This window comes from Gobius niger, assembly GCF_951799975.1.
Source record: "Gobius niger genome assembly, chromosome: 6".
Classification (NCBI taxonomy): domain Eukaryota; kingdom Metazoa; phylum Chordata; class Actinopteri; order Gobiiformes; family Gobiidae; genus Gobius; species Gobius niger.
In genome coordinates this window covers 24,756,737-24,772,495 of record NC_136857.1, presented here as the reverse complement: position 1 = coordinate 24,772,495, position 15,759 = coordinate 24,756,737, and the positions used below count along the sequence as shown (strand labels likewise).

The 15,759-nt window shown below is 42.1% G+C and overlaps 1 protein-coding gene across 2 annotated transcripts in view; it reads right to left on the bottom strand.

The window, feature by feature from the left end:
• The window catches only part of LOC306964120 (forkhead box protein J3-like), an 85,916-nt gene that overhangs the window by 40,574 nt on the left and 29,583 nt on the right, over positions 1 to 15,759 (bottom strand). For both annotated transcript variants that reach the window (XM_079558028.1, XM_079558029.1), the window contains one exon: positions 1,587 to 1,661. In XM_079558028.1, coding sequence (XP_079414154.1) covers positions 1,587 to 1,661 — 75 coding nt within the window. The remainder of the gene's footprint in view (positions 1 to 1,586; positions 1,662 to 15,759) is intronic.

The following is a 15,759-nucleotide window of genomic DNA, read 5'->3' as shown; positions in this document are numbered from 1 at the left end:
TGGAGTCTGTCAGAGCTACTAAAGTGGAGATGTCGTGAAGAGAGTGTAAAGAAAACGAGATTTCGACACATGTATTTATGCAGCTGTGGTCTCGCACAAAGGAAATTACCTTATTTGGATTACAGCGTCATCTCAGTCGCCTTAAAGGGATATTTCAGGATTTTTGACATAGGGCCTCATTTCCTAGTTATCCAGAGTGTTGCTGATACCTATGTTATGTTTGAAGAGTTTCGTGGCGCTAAGCTAATGCAAGGCTAGCGCATTTCTACGATGTCAGCTGGACTGCATTAAAAACAGTCTGACCTGCTCCACAAGTGCACCTGAGGCAAATCACTTATAACGCCAGACTAAAGATATAAATGTCTTTGTCGATAGAATAATTTTTTGAATATAACTGACCTTGCATCATGAATGATCGCATTTTGAGGGACCATTTTCTAGCAGATCACTCCACCGCTGCGTAGCTTATACAAACACAAAGCTGATGCTGCTCAAATATAAGGTATTTTAAATGCAAAATGGTTAAAATTATTCTATCGACACAAACATTTATATGGTTAGTCTGGCGTTATAAGTGATTTGCCTCAGGTGCTCTGTGGAGCGGGTCAGACTGTTTTTAATGCAGGCTAGCTGACATCGTAGAAATGCGCTAGCCTTGCATTAGCCTTGCGCCACGAAACTCTTCAAACATAAGAACTGCATGAATTACAAAAACAAATATCTCCAGGTACCAGCAACACTCTGGGTAACTAGGAAATGAGGCCCTATGTCAAAAATCCTGAAATATCCCTTTAAACGCAACACGTGGACACCAAACATGTCAATATTTGTGAATGACTGGGCGTGAAAGACGAGGGACCGTGCTGTTGCAGTTATCTCAATGAAATCTCCAACATTAAAACCAAGAACTTAAGGGAGAAAACTACAAATCTCAACATTGACCACTGCGTGAATTAATGCTTTCACCTGCCTCGTCTCGCCTGAACAGTTTATATTTCAGTCTTCTTTCTCAAATGGAAATGCACCTGGACGTGTTTGAAATGTTCAAGGTGACCTGAACTATGAATCCAAAACATAAATAGCAAATCAAGCAACAACCACAATGCATTCGGAAAAATGACCCTGGATACTAAGTTGGTAGAACAACCCTAAAACACAAAAACTGCGTGAATAAACTGAAGCGCATTTTAGTTCCGAGCTCACATTCTTGTTCCTATAGTTGTATCTACAGCAGAGGAAACTTATCTCAGCTTCCTCCCACTTCGTGTCCGCGCGAATGGGAGCGGGACACGGTCTAATAAAGCATGAACGTCTGGCGTCTCCGGCGAACGCACCTACATGTACTTATTATTCATTACTCCTCTACCACATTATTACTGGGCCCAATCAATACGGGAACAGAGCACAGCGAGGAACGCATTAGCAATTCACCACGGAGGCTGGTTACGGCGCTTTTAAAGGCTCGGGAGAGGCATATAAGGGCACCGCTCGGCACGTGCAGCCGGCTAATCTCGGCTTGTTTGTAAAGCGGGATGAGGCGGGATTGCATATTTATTGTGAGGCAGCATTGTTGAAGGAATACGTACTTTTCCGGGGTCGTCTTTGGAGCGAGGTACTTTGAGGAAACACTTGTTCAAGGACAGGTTGTGCCGTATGGAGTTCTGTAGAGGAGAGAAAGAAAAAGCAAGTGAGGAGGCTTTAGGAGCCGTTTCATGTGCAGTTAAAAGACACTGTTTCAGTAGAAGTTATAAATAGTGGCAAATGTGGTTCCATAGATACCCACAACATGAAACACGGCATTATACAACTGTAAAAGTAATGACAGGCTACAACAAAAGTTTAAACTGTCCATTACGACCAAACTCATTTCCAACACATTTCTAACATCCCAGTTTAACTTCTTATCCCCCACCTTAACCAAGTGCATTATCTCCGGTTCAGCTTTACCCAAATTTAAAAGCTTCTTGACTCAAGCCAGTGTAGCGCCTTATTTGAAAGCTTTCGTTTTTGTCAGTCTTTTGTTGCATTTTCATCCCCGTTTTGGTTCTGTTTTTGTCACAATTTTGTTTGTTTTTGGTGGACCTCTTTAGTGGTGGTCCCTATTGTGACGCTTTTTTCAAAAAGCTTTTAGATTTGGGTAAAGCCAAACTGGAATGTGCTCAGTTCAGGTGGGGGTTAAAAGGTTAACCCTGGTTCACTACTTTCAGGGTCACTTTTCAGAATTACTGCTCCATGTAATGCAAACAAAAAGTAGCCTGCAAGGCTCTCTATTGAGAACAATGCTGCATAAATACATCGTTGGATAGACTGGAAACCACTGTCGCATATTCAACATACTCATTTTTGTTTTTCTCCATCTCGGGAGAAAGAAGAGTTCGAAGCTTTTTCAAATGTTTCGCTAGTTTAGTTTAGGCCTGCTAAGTTGCACCTCTTTTCTGATCGCACTTTTCGTTCCGTCACAGTAATAGTGTGGTATTTACATGGGAGCAGGACACACTTTTGCCACTTTCGCCGAAACAAAACTTAGGTACAAAAGAGCAAAGTGTGACTCATTTATAGAAATTTCACAGATTTGTCCTTTTGTCTATTCACTTCTGTTATTCAACTTAAACTGTGAAACTAATATATGATGGACTCATTACATGCAAAGTGACATATGTAGCCTTTGTTTATTATCATTTTGATTATTATGGCTCAGCTTGTAAAAACCCAAATTCAAAATCTCAGAAAATTTGAATATTATGAAAATGGACTGTGAGCCATAATCATCAAAATTAAAACAAATAAAGGCTTGACATGTCACTTTGCATGTAATGAGTCTATCTCATATATTAGCTTCACATTTTAAGTTGTATTACAGAAATAAATGTTTTTCTTGATATTCTAATTATACGATGAGCACCTGTAAAGCCAACTGACAGTGAGACAGATATAAATAATAAGCCAAACATTAACCCAATACAGCTCCATATTTCATTCACCCAAATAATGCGATTGTATCGAAAGTAATGTTTACAAGTCCATTAGAGCAAGGGTTCCCAAACGTTTTTGGCTGAGACCCCAAAAACTGACACATAAACAACCCGGTACCTCCATTGTATAAAATTATTGCCTCTTATGCTACTTTAGGGCAGAAAAAAAAACATTTTAAAATCAAGTTAATATGTATTTAAACTATTTATTTTGGATATTTATTTCACAAATGAAAAAACAGAAGCATTTTTCTTTTTATTTCATCTTGAAATAATTTGGGGACCCCCACCCAAGGCCTCGCGCCCCCCCAGAGGGTCCTGACCCCCACTTTGAGAACCACTGAATTAGAGAGTGGAGTTAGTTCTTTCCTTAGCCCGTGGTGGACGGTAGCAACAGGCTCTGTCCACAGAATATTTTTGGCTAACTTCCTGTCCACATTTTCACACAAATTAAACATTTTATTAAATACATAAGAAACTTAAACACTATATTTCATTAAATAATCATAATTTGGTGGACAATTTACCCTTTGTTTGCGTCAAATTAACATTAGCCTTTAGCTCCAAAGCTAAAACACTTATGGCCTCTTGCCCCAAGAGGCCATAAGCGCAACTGCAGGCCAGGCCATAAGCGCAACTGCAGGTGTCGTAGCAAGTTACGATTTTTAACTTATTAATTGTCTTGGAGAGTAAATACTACGCTGACAGGAAAGGCGAAGGTAGAGAGGGTTACTGTGCATCCAATTATACAATGGAAAAAAATGTTTTCACTCAAACTTGGCTGTAAATACTGTTTAAAGTGACGTTAGCCCGCAGTTAGCTTTGCCCGTTAGCCTGTTAGCTTCTTCATCGTGATTCTATTAGTGTGTATTGGTCGCTCCGGTCCGGTGGCAGTCAAGTTGCAAACATGGCTTTCTGGCCAGAGACACCAGGGGGAGATGAAAGACCCTCCAATCATCCCATAAACGCTTGTATTACCCCCACAGGGACTACGGAAAGGATTTATTAAGTCTCCTCTGGTGAAGATAAGACTTTATGTCACAATGGACTAATTCACTTGTTACAACAGCTCTCAAGAAACACTCAGGGGGGGCAGATAGACAGGAAAACTAGTCAGGAATAAAGCATTTACTCCCTGTGTGTTTTTAACATGTAGGAAATGATTCAACAGCTGCTTGTTTTCTCGCGGCACATACAGATATGTTTATGTAAACCTCTTAACCTCCGCCTTAACCGAGCGCATTTCCTCCAGTTCGGCTTCAGTCTAAAAGCTTCTTGAAAAAAAAGCATAAAAAAACAGCGACAAAAACGACAAAGTGCTCAGTTCAGGTGGGGGTTAAGAGGTTTAAAAACATTTATTTCAGAAAGACACGGCCAAGTCTCAACAGGAATAAAACACGGACAGGAAACAGTGTGGGAAGTCACTCCGCATCATGTTTCTATGCAACACCCAGAGCCGACATTAGCGTCACAGCTCAATCTGCAACCAAAATGTAATATTGAAGTTGTGTGTTTTTATTTCCCTCTAACGCAGAGAGCCACCATTGTGTTTAGTTTTGCTGTGCCATTATGTGACATCCAGCGCCGAACCCGCCCGAATCACCAACTTGGCAACTTGCGTGTGCGACACTTTCTTCTTCACGGCGAAATAATGGCCGATCAAAGCCAAGCACACTCTCAAAATAACTTTCATTTCTTCACAGATGAAACTTTCCTGTTGTTTCAAATTTGCCAAAAAACTTAACCCAACTTTGCCACTGACCACTTCTCATTACAAGAAGCTGGACACAAGGTTTTAACCACGAGAGCTGCAACAACCACCACTTCCTCCGCTTCAGAAACTGGACATCCACTTTTAAGGCGAGAACAGATCCATACTTCTTTACTGTTTTTTTTTTTGTTTTTTTTAAACCGAGGCCCATAATGAGGAGGATACTGACATCGGGTGCAATATTAAAAGCTTTTGTTTGGCTGTATGTTGTGTACGCGCCACACAAGAAAAATAAAAATAAATAAGAAAAACAACACGCGGCGGTGAGAAGGTAGACAGGCTAACCTAAAATGAACCAGCCTTCCCTCCAGGCGCAGCACTGCACTCATCTGCTGCTGCTAATTAATACCACTGTGTGTGCAGCGCCGCTCACAAGGCACGAGAAATGAGAACTTCTCAGGAGTTTGGACTGGATTTTCTTGTTATTGCTCCAAAAACAGCGGTATGTGTGTGATTCTGTGTATTAGAACCAGTCAATATATATAAGTACTTGTGCAGAGGTAGAATCAGCAGCACTTTGGAGATGAAGTAATTATCCGCCTCGGGAATTAATGTCTGTTGAGTCGTCACAAGGTCATTTTAGAGTTGGTGTGTTTAGTTGAAACATTTTAAAGGGAGAGTATTACGCGGAACAGAATTCTTTTTTTTCCTACCATGTAATAAAGTTGTTTCTGCATCAAAAATGTTCCAAGAATAGTGTGTTTGTTCAGACAAGTTAACAACTTAACCTGCCACCCACCCTGAGTAAGCTGCGTTTAATCACACAGATCTTACACATGTTTTCAGAAAGGACTTAGCTTTCAAATGAGGTAGTGCACCGGCCGGCCTATAAGCTCTAAACAAAAACGCAACTAAAACGTGACAAAAAAAGTAACAAAGTAGCAACAAAAACGCAAGAAAACCAAGAAAACCACAACAAAAAAGCGACAAAAACACTGCAAAAAATAGACAAAACCACAACAAAAACGGGAGAAAAATGTGCAATAAAAGCAACAATAACACGATAAAAAAAAGTGACAAACACGACATACAGCCACTAAAAACGATGAAAAAGCAACAAAAAGTGATGAAAATGTGTCAAAAAAGGGACAAAAAGTGACAAGGACATAGGTCTTAACTTTCAAATGAGGCTCTCCAGTCAAGAAGCCGTCAGATTCGCGTAATTCAGAACTGGAGAAAATGCACTCAGTAAGGTGGGGGTTATAAGGTTAAAGTATTTGTTACATTTCTGTGACTGTTTCTCTGTGAGATGGAAATGTACTGCTGTTCTTTGCTTCACCTACAAGCCCCTCCTACTCCAGGAAGTGACGCACAGCATCATCTGCTGCTATGTCAATGTACCAAAACACTATCCTGGCCAGCTCCTACTTTCTGTTCAAAGCAGGAGCATCTGGGACTGTGTTCGCTGCCAAAGCCGTTAAGTTTTGTATTGATCCAATCACAGATGCAAGTTTGTGAAGTATCACCACATCCCGTATCGCTGAGAACAAACTCTAGAACTGCAGGTGAGAAAGCCTGCAATTAAAACAATTTTATGCATGTGTAAACCGCCATGTTGGATGGACAATGCATTTCTGTCGGGGCCCAACCGATATATCGAGCCGATATTTGGGTATTTAACAATAACGGCTATATTTTGCGTTGGAAAGCGCTCAGCCAGGGCCTTTAAATGTTACCGAAACAGGCTCCGCCGCAGTGTTTCGAAGCTGCTTCAGGAAGAGCGATACAAGCTCCAGAGCTCTGGACTTTTTTTGGCTATCACTAATTCGAAGTATTGAGTTTGAAACTTCCAGTCCACAGTTTGACTCAGGTATCAATCTTAAGAAGCAGAAGTGTGTGATGAGAGTGGTTTGAGTCAGATCACGTGATGCCTGTAAACCCTCCCATCAATTCTCTCCATGATTTTGAGTGAGACGCCGGTCTGCAGAGAGCCCACAGATCACGTACTGTAGTCCAGTGCTTCGAGCAGTGTGTCGACCTGAAGCAGCGCTGCTTCTCGTAGTGCTTCATCAGGTCTCTTTCAGTCTCTTACCATGGTTACATGCCCATCAGGCAGTCCTCAAAATCCACTGGCTAAGGCTGAGCCACGACTAAACATCCAAGTTCATCCATGGAGAGTTAAATAAGGCAGACTTGAGGCGGTGGGAATAATTTTGACAAAATCTGATGTGACAATGAGACATGTGGAAATGTATTGGCCGGAAAAACAGATATTATGTGTTGAATATCGAGCTAGTTTGAACTTAACCTTTTGGGAAACAATATCTAACTGTAATTTCTCCGACTATTGTTGCATTTACGGACCTAGATTCAGTTTGCGGTGGCCATAACGCAGGTAAAGAGAGCCGGTCTTAAGTCTAGTGCAGTCACACGCTTTCAGATGGACCCCACTCCTGTGTCACTGTGAGTTTGCAGCAGCGGCAGAAGAAGCAGGAGGAGGTCACATGGCGCAGACTGGAGTTACGTAACCCTGGTCTGAGGATCTGGGTCACCGCGCTGAGGCAAATCGAACGGGCATTTCCTCTCCACTGGATTAAGCTGACTTGAGATGTGAAGCGGCAACGGCACGGCGACCTCACAATTGTCAACGTGTGGTAGACCGGGCCCAGATGGAGATTTGCTCAAATTTAGAAGAGAGCTGCGCGCGGGTCCCATAAAACTCGGTAAACTGAAATATTCATCGGCCCTCATTTCAGAGTCTGTTTCATCTCGGGTTTCAGGCTCTACCGTAGATTATGTTTCTATGGGCCCATCGAGGATACAAACTAATCAGAGCGGCGTTCGAACCACCAGCCTTTTGGATCAGGGGATGTATGCTCTAACCACTGAGCCACTGTCATCCCGAGGTAACAACACCTGGTCTCCCATCTTGGTATATGCAGACTACCTAGGTGGTTGATTTTGTGTCTTGAGTAATAAGTAGTGAAGATACTACTAGTCAAATATTACTCCAAAACAAGTAAAAGCGAGTGGTGAGTGACTTTGTGGCTTAGAAAAATATGATGACGCCCATATTCACCACCTGTATATACGGCAACACCAACCTTCTTCCTTGTCACGAGTCAGGTACACTGACAGGACGTCTGCACAGCGCCACCTACAGTTACGGAGGGTTCATCATGAGGGTTTTACTTCGGCATCTTTACAGAAATGTAGTGGAGAAAGTATTGTATTTAGCTTTAAAATGTAGGAGTAAAAGTAAGATGCTGTCTACCAAAATACTGCTCAAGTACAGTCAAATTACACTGTTTGTAGACTACTGTAGATGTAAAAAAAAAAAAAAAAAAAAGCTATCATTGAAAGTGCTAGCATGTAGCTTAACGTTAGCATATTTTATGTTTCTGTATATTTACTAAATATTCACTTTATTCCAGAAGTTCCTGTGGGCGCCACATTTTTCACTCTTCACTCGTATCAGTTTACATAGGACTGCAGACGTCAAGAGAAAATCAGTTACTAGCTACACAGAGGCCACCCAGAGAAACGGTGCAGTGTTGAAAAAATGAAACATTTTACACAAATCAATCTACTGGACATCATATTTTAGCGGCAAACATGTTCCCCCGTTCTCCACCGGAAGCATCAATCCAAAAAGGGAGAGGCGGAAAAAGGTGAATAAATCCTTCAGCGTTAGGCAGTAGGCGATAGTGATACACGTGTTGCGAGTTAATCTACAGACCCCCATGGGCTGCCAGCGGATCGGGTCGGGTCAAATCCTCTTTTGTTCGCTGGGTGGGCTGGGTGGGGTCAAAAAATGGCGCGGCGGCCACTCAGCGGCGCCGTACACACGCTCATTGTCTTTAGCCACGTCTAATTCACATGTTTGCAGCAGGTTTTTGACGCAAACATGAGACAGATTTTCATAAAACAAGCCTTGTTTTGCAGCGTGTGATCCAGAGGACGCCTTTTCGGAGCCCGGAGTCTCTGTGCGCCAGTTCGCGTTCCTCTGTTCTTTGCCCCGTCTGCCCCTCTCCTGCTCTACGCGCTCAGAGCAACAGTGTGAGCGGGACGAGACACGCCAGTCCTGTTCATTTCTGAATGGGTAAAACTACTCCTGATTACGCCTCATTCCGGATTTGCGTTTTGTAGCTAGGTTTAGGCAACTTTCACGCACATTTTCGGACGGAAACAACGTTGCAGGGCGGGCTGGGATGGTTTAGAAACTGCTCCAAATGTGTCCGTCACTATAGGCAACAGCTCTTCCACATTGAAATGTATGGGTTTGATGCCGACTGACTATTTTATGGGCAACATATCGGGACATGTATCACATTGTGGGCCTATGGGGTTATTGTACCGTTGGCATTAACTGGCTCTCGGATGGATTGCTTCCAAGTAGTGTACAGTATTTCCATATTCATCTCTGCTATATAGAAAAGTATGCCAATTTCATCATATTGTCTGCTTATGTCCAATACCTGCAGCCTGGCCCTCATTTGCAGGTCTGTACTCCAGCTCAGTGCATTGCGAGGCGGTGGCAGCGGGAGGGGGAGGGCCCCTGAATATGTATTAGCGTTTTTGAAGCCGTGACTGGTATTCGGGGCAGCATCCTGTCACTCCCGCTCCGTCAGTTCATAATAACTCCTCCGCTGCTCACCCAGGAGACTAAACTTCTAACACACCTGTCCCACAAAGAGTATACCGCTGCTACCGCTGCTGCCGCTGCTACCTTTGTGCCCCCTCTGCTCCCCTCCTCTTCCTCGCCTTCTAACTTTGCACCCTCTTTTAAAATGCGCCGGCGGGTTTATAAAATCTCTCGCGTTCCCCATGTTTCAAAAAATCTCGGTGCTTGTGGGTGAACTGTTGGGTTCTCATGGTGAAGGACAGACTGGAGAGAGGTGGAGATAGCCGTGTAAACTGGATAGTCCCCCCTGCGCTGGAGGTTAATACCATCTCGGAAAACCTTTAGCCTCTTGACCCACTCTCTAACACCGGTGGGATCCAGGCTCTGAATTTCTATAGCCGTTCTTCACTGGCGCCCGACTCTCCTGTGTGTGGCTCAGCGCTGCGAGACTGGCCTGGAATAATGGAGTGTTTTCTTGGGTCAAGTTTATGAGCTAAGAAATTTGATTTAGGAGAAGTTCGTTTTATAGAAAATAAATAAGAGACCAAATCTTTTCAAATTCCTTATCCTGAGTGTAAATGCACTCTGCACTTTTCGGAGCACAATCAAACGCAGCCGGATTCAACTTGAATGGTGGCAATTATCAATTCACAACTACAGTTATTTAGGCAGAACAATAAGATATTGTTTATCTGTCATTTATTGAACGATAAGTCAATGCAGTGATGATTGCGACAGGCCGAGGCTTCCGTCTAAGGCTTTTTGTGAAGAGAGAGAGAATAATAACAACATGCATCCACTCCATGAACAGTACTGAGAGGTCAGAGTACACATTATAATATCAGCACTTGACATACCACTAATGACTCATTTATCTGTTTGAGGAACGCCCCTCAAAAGTTTTTTTTCCTTGTTTGCTTTCGGTTTGGAAGTTGGGACGGTGCCGAGGGAAAACAACAACTAACATAAACTAATACGACATCTGGCTACGTTTTTTATTTTTCTATACACCCCACATAGAACCGGGTTGTGAAAGGTCAGGGAGGGCTGTGTCATGTGGAGCGGTGACAGGGGCACACAAAGGAAGGAAGGAGGCGCTTCCCGGGACTTCCTGAAGAGCGGTGACAGCTTCTATCTTCCCTCACTTGCTCTGAATAAAACAGATCAACTCTTAAATTACAGCATTTCGTCAGATTATCGCACAGAAAACGTCCACAACGGGAAACAGAGATGCGTGCGTCTGAATGTCAGGTCACACTGTGTTGTGACGATAAAGCTAATGAGGCTGTATCAGGTTACGATGCTTTTGAAGGCATAAGTGCTGATCTGACTCATGAGGGATGAAAATAAATGATCACTTTGACCCAACACGCAGCCCACCGGGAGCTGTGAAAGCAATGGAATTACTCCAAAATGATAACTGACCGCAAGTTCATAATTCACAAAGCTAATTAAAAAATACCATGGCACTATATTGCATTTGCTACTCAGTGAGAGATCCTATTATTGCTTCTTCATGTCCACACAGGTTAACCTGCACTGAACACGCAGCACGGGGCACACGTGTTCTTCTGTTTGGTGATGCTCATAATAAGAAAATGGAGTGTATGTGTGAATGTTAATGGAGTTTATTTATTTGAAAAAAATCCTAATAGCTAGTTAAAAGGACAAGATGCAAGGTGGTCATTTTATACTCACTTACACTGCCACCACAGGTCTTACACGTAACTTCAGTTTCTATATTTAGCTCGTGCATGACGGCACTTTGGACCCGCATAAACACTTTTCTGAGTGACAGTGCAGGATTTTAGAGGCAGTTGTGGTGAACAGGTCTGGGCTCATTCTATTAGGACATTGCTGGAACATGTAGGGGGAGGAAAATACTAAGTTTTTAAATTTGAATTAAAGTAGCTAGTGATTAAAAATTGCTAGTCATCAGAACTAAAAAAAAAAAAATCTAGTTAAAGCTGGGGTACCTGATTTTTTATGTTCAAACAGTGACATTTTTTGTTTTAGCCCAAACTTGTTTCTAGCTCTCACAGTCCCTCCTGTGTATTCAAATTGTTCAAAGAATTGTTTTTAGCTTTGGTGCTGCTTCCTGGTTTACAATCGCTCACAATATACGCTGCAGATGCGATGGTCTATTTTTTCCCTAATTCCAAACACTTGTCTGTCAACAGAAAATACTGCAAGGGGGTTAAATATATTTCACTCCACCGCGAGCAAAAAGGAAAAGCAGGTACAGCCACTTTAAATGTGTATGAAAAATGCGTAATGTAACTCTTCAGATCACACAAAATCCAATCCAGCTTTCTGTGGAAAGCACTTCAAAAACAACACAAGTGCTGCACTCAAATTCTACACAAACGTAATATGCTGTATATGTGTGTGTATGGAAGCAGTTTAAATAAGGCTAAAACAATAGCTGCTAGCTGTTTATTACACCCACATTATGAAAATCATCGCTCTAGATTTCACCATTTCATATCTTTTTAACGACAAAAATGAACTAAACTGAAACGTTAACACCATAATTGTATCACTCTGTCCTCTCATATTGACTTTTTTTTTTTTTTTTTTTAGATAAAGCTCCTAATCGTTGCGCGACTTGACGTAGAAGAAGAAAAGCATTTCTTTTGGTGTGATACATGACCAGTCGATAACACTAAGCCCATTTTGTGGCGTAATTGTTGCATTCCTGAGTGCAGGGAGCCTATTATTAGCCATATGGAGGTGCTCGAGGCCTGGGCTGGTTCAGAAGGGAAGCGATTTTTTTTTTTTTTTTTTTTTTTGGGCCAGCGCCAAATCCTGGAGGAGAGAGCGGCAGAAATTCTAGCTTTTAATTAAGAACCTAATACCGCCACTGCCATAAGTGATTAGTGTGTAATTAAAAACTCGAACGGCGTTTCTCACGTGGATATAATTAACAGCAGCGTGTACAGGACGGGAGGAAAAGTCGGAGGGGTTTTAAAGAGACAAGAACAAAGAAAGATGTATTGAGGTTTCAAAGTACGCAGTGGGGAAGTGAACAAAAAAAACAAAAGCAGTCTAGACGAACAAGGTCTGAAGCAGGACTTGAACAAACCTGATTAATCTGCAATTGTGCTGCAGGATCTATCTCAAGTTCCCTCTGCAGAGAACTGAATATCTGTATCTTGAGTATAAAACTTGCTATGCCTGCAAGAGACAAGGCGTGTGAGTCATGTATTATTAGTTTTAGTTGTAGTAATTTAGTCGTCCCTCAAAATCAGGATATGCATCTATGTCTGAAAAAAAATCCAGAATGCAATGGATTTTTTCTTCTAAAATTGTTGTAGTGGAGCCACATTGAGTCTAAACCAAGAATCCACCAGGTCTGGGGTTAAATTACTAGACCACTTAAGTCTTAGATAGTAAGACCAAGGCCAAAACCAGAACTAAATAGGGGAAGCTGTGGGAAGCTGTTTAAATGTAACAATAATGCATTGGTTTTATATAGCGCTTTTCTGGACACTCAAAGACGCTTTACATTGCATTATTCACTCCAAACTCAGTGGTGGTAAGCTTCTATTGTAGCCACAGCTGCCCTGGGGTAGACTGACGGAAGCGAGGCAACCAGTCTGCGCCATCAGCCCCTCCGACCACCACCAACCACTCACTCACTACATTCGCTAGGCTTCCTGGTGTTCCCAAACGGTCTCCCATCCAAGTCCTGCCAGGCCCTTCCCTGCTTAGCTTCCGAGGTCTGACGGGATTGGGCAGAGCAAAGGCGGTATGTAAATTTATGAAAAAAATACGTCAATCATTTGTGCTGTGTTTGTGCTTCAGACGAGGGTGGACGCCCCAAGGCTCTAAAGCAGGGGTCTCCAAGTACTTTTCTCTGGGGGCCAAAATACATCAGGAGTGTATTGCCGGGGTCCATAAACAAAATGTCCAGTAAAATGTGTTTTGATTGGCAATATGCTATTGAGGAAACCTTTATATTTTCAATAGAGAACGAGCCTGACAGGACTGCAACCTCATAAAAATGGCCTACACTTGTTTTGCATCTTGCAGTCAGTCCATTTACCACGTGATTATAATGTGTTGTTAATATCCTGATCTCTTCTTATGTCAGTGCCCTCTGCTGGACGCGTGTGAAATTCTTTCTTTTCTTTATTTAAGCTGCCCCCTAGTGGCTGGAGTGGGCATTCTGGTTATTTCTCTGCACAGGAATGGCCTCAAAACTTACTTTTTTTGGGACATACTCAGGAATGTGTGCTCTGCAAGTCAGGGGCCAGATTGAATCATCTTGCGGGCCGGAGGTGGCCCGTGGGCCGCCTGTTGGAAACCCCAGCTCTAAAGTTTGTGATAGTTTAAAAACCGAACCAGCACAAACGGACTTCTTCGCAGCACAAAACAGCACGGATGTAGATCAAGAGGTTGACACCATTTTTACCCGTTTGGCAGCTTTAAAAGGGGCAGGGTGACCTCAGATCTGACCAATTAAACAATCATTAATATAAAAAAAACATAACAGCACAAACAAAGATTTTTACAGCACAACCGTAGCACAAACGATTTACATATTTTTATAATAATTTGAGCATGATGAGGGGCCAAGTTGATGGAGGTAATAGGGGAGTATAGGCAACGTCAGGCCCAAGAGGATGTATCTTCTGGCCCCCACAGTGATTTTGAGAAATATAATCACACCCAATAGTGGCCTAAACAATTGTTAATGTGCTCCAAAATATTTAAATATTGGCAATTTACGTGAAAATGTCTGTGGCGAGACCCCCAGATCCTTTTCCATCAAGGGTGGAAAAACAGCCTGCCATCCAAAAACCTTACAGGGCTACAAGGTTTTTGGTGAGTGAAGTGTGTAACTTTGTTTAAAAATGGGCATAGAGTCCTTTCAAGGTCCTATATTTGTGCTTTTTCAGGCTTTTGGGAGTAAGTTTGTAAACCTTAGCACTGATATAACAATGTAGTATAATGTAGTATAACAATGTTAGCATACTCTCTGGGCTATTGCTGGAATTGATCAAAATTAAGCCTTTAAAAAGGAACAGATGAAAGTATTTTAAGGTCTTATTAAAACTTAGTAAAAGCTCAAAAATTGCATTTTATCATTGTCCTCATTCAAATCCCACCAAATGTGTTATTTTGTCCTTATCTCTATCGGCTTTTCTGGTTTTAAAACCAAAGTAAATAAAAGATCCATCCAATACATAAAGCACCATTCGTCATCAGCATTTTCCTATTTGAACCCAATAAATTATCACACTATGTATGTCGGAGGAAGGGGAAAAAACAACTACTTACAAATATGCAAATGTCAGATTGAGCAACAACATACTAAAAATAGGGATGTAGCGAGCGCCGGCCTGTACTCATAAAAACATGTCAAAATAAGCAGAAAAATGCAGGTAGGATTCACCCAAAACTCTTCCAACATCCATAAAAAAAAATACATTTGCAGCGGTGAGATGCAGCTGGGGATGACAAATAGCCGTTTAAGGACAGAAATAGGAGGAATTTGTGCAAGCGTTTAGTCCCGCGTGTAGCAGCCACCACTGTCCCACCTCGGCTGTCAGGGTGAAGCATGGCGAGAGGAAGGCTATTTTTAAGAATAAATAAAGCAGTTTTTACCGTAAATGTGAAGCAGAGGGTCCGAGATGGTGGGTTAAGACGCCAAAAAAATGGAACGCAAGGAAGTGTGGAGCACGACTGAAGGACAAATATGTTTTTAGTTATAGGAAATGGGGCTAAAAGCATTTGGGGGAAATATCGAGTTATGATTTTTCTGCCAAGCTCTGTGCGAGGAACATTGCATAGTAACATGATGCTAACGGCCTAATGCAACGACTATTTCCTGCCTGTTTTATTCCTATGGAGAGTTAGCCGTGCCTCGCTGAAATCAATAATTACATAAGCCGTATGTGGCAGAAAACAAGCAGCTGTTGGATACGTCATCTTCAAAACTTTACTCTAGATGTACTTGACTGGAGACTTCTGTGCTTGTAACTGTGAGGGTTTTAGCTTTAAAGCTAAAGGCTAACGTTTATTTGAATCTGAAAAAAAAAATCTGAAATGTTTTTTATTACACACACTCGGCTTGATGTTTAAAATCTTTTTTTTTATTATCAATTTACGTAAAACTGTGGACAGGAAGAAGTCTCTACCCTACACTGGCCAACAGGAAGTTAGCCAAAAATGTTCAGTGAGCAAAGCCTATGATTAATAGTGCGTTCCAGGCAACTGGTAACTGGTAAATTTCCGACCTGCCACCTGGAAAAATACCTTGGACGCCACTCGAAGTCCTCATTATAACTTGTAACTCGGAGATGTCCAGAGCGCGCCGGGATTGAATGCGAGATGAAGACCGTAAAGGCGACCCCCAGTGGAGGAGCAGCTATAAAACGTAACCAAAACCACTGCACTGGTGAAGTGAACATTACTTTTGGTCATAGCCTTTAATATAATGTTAT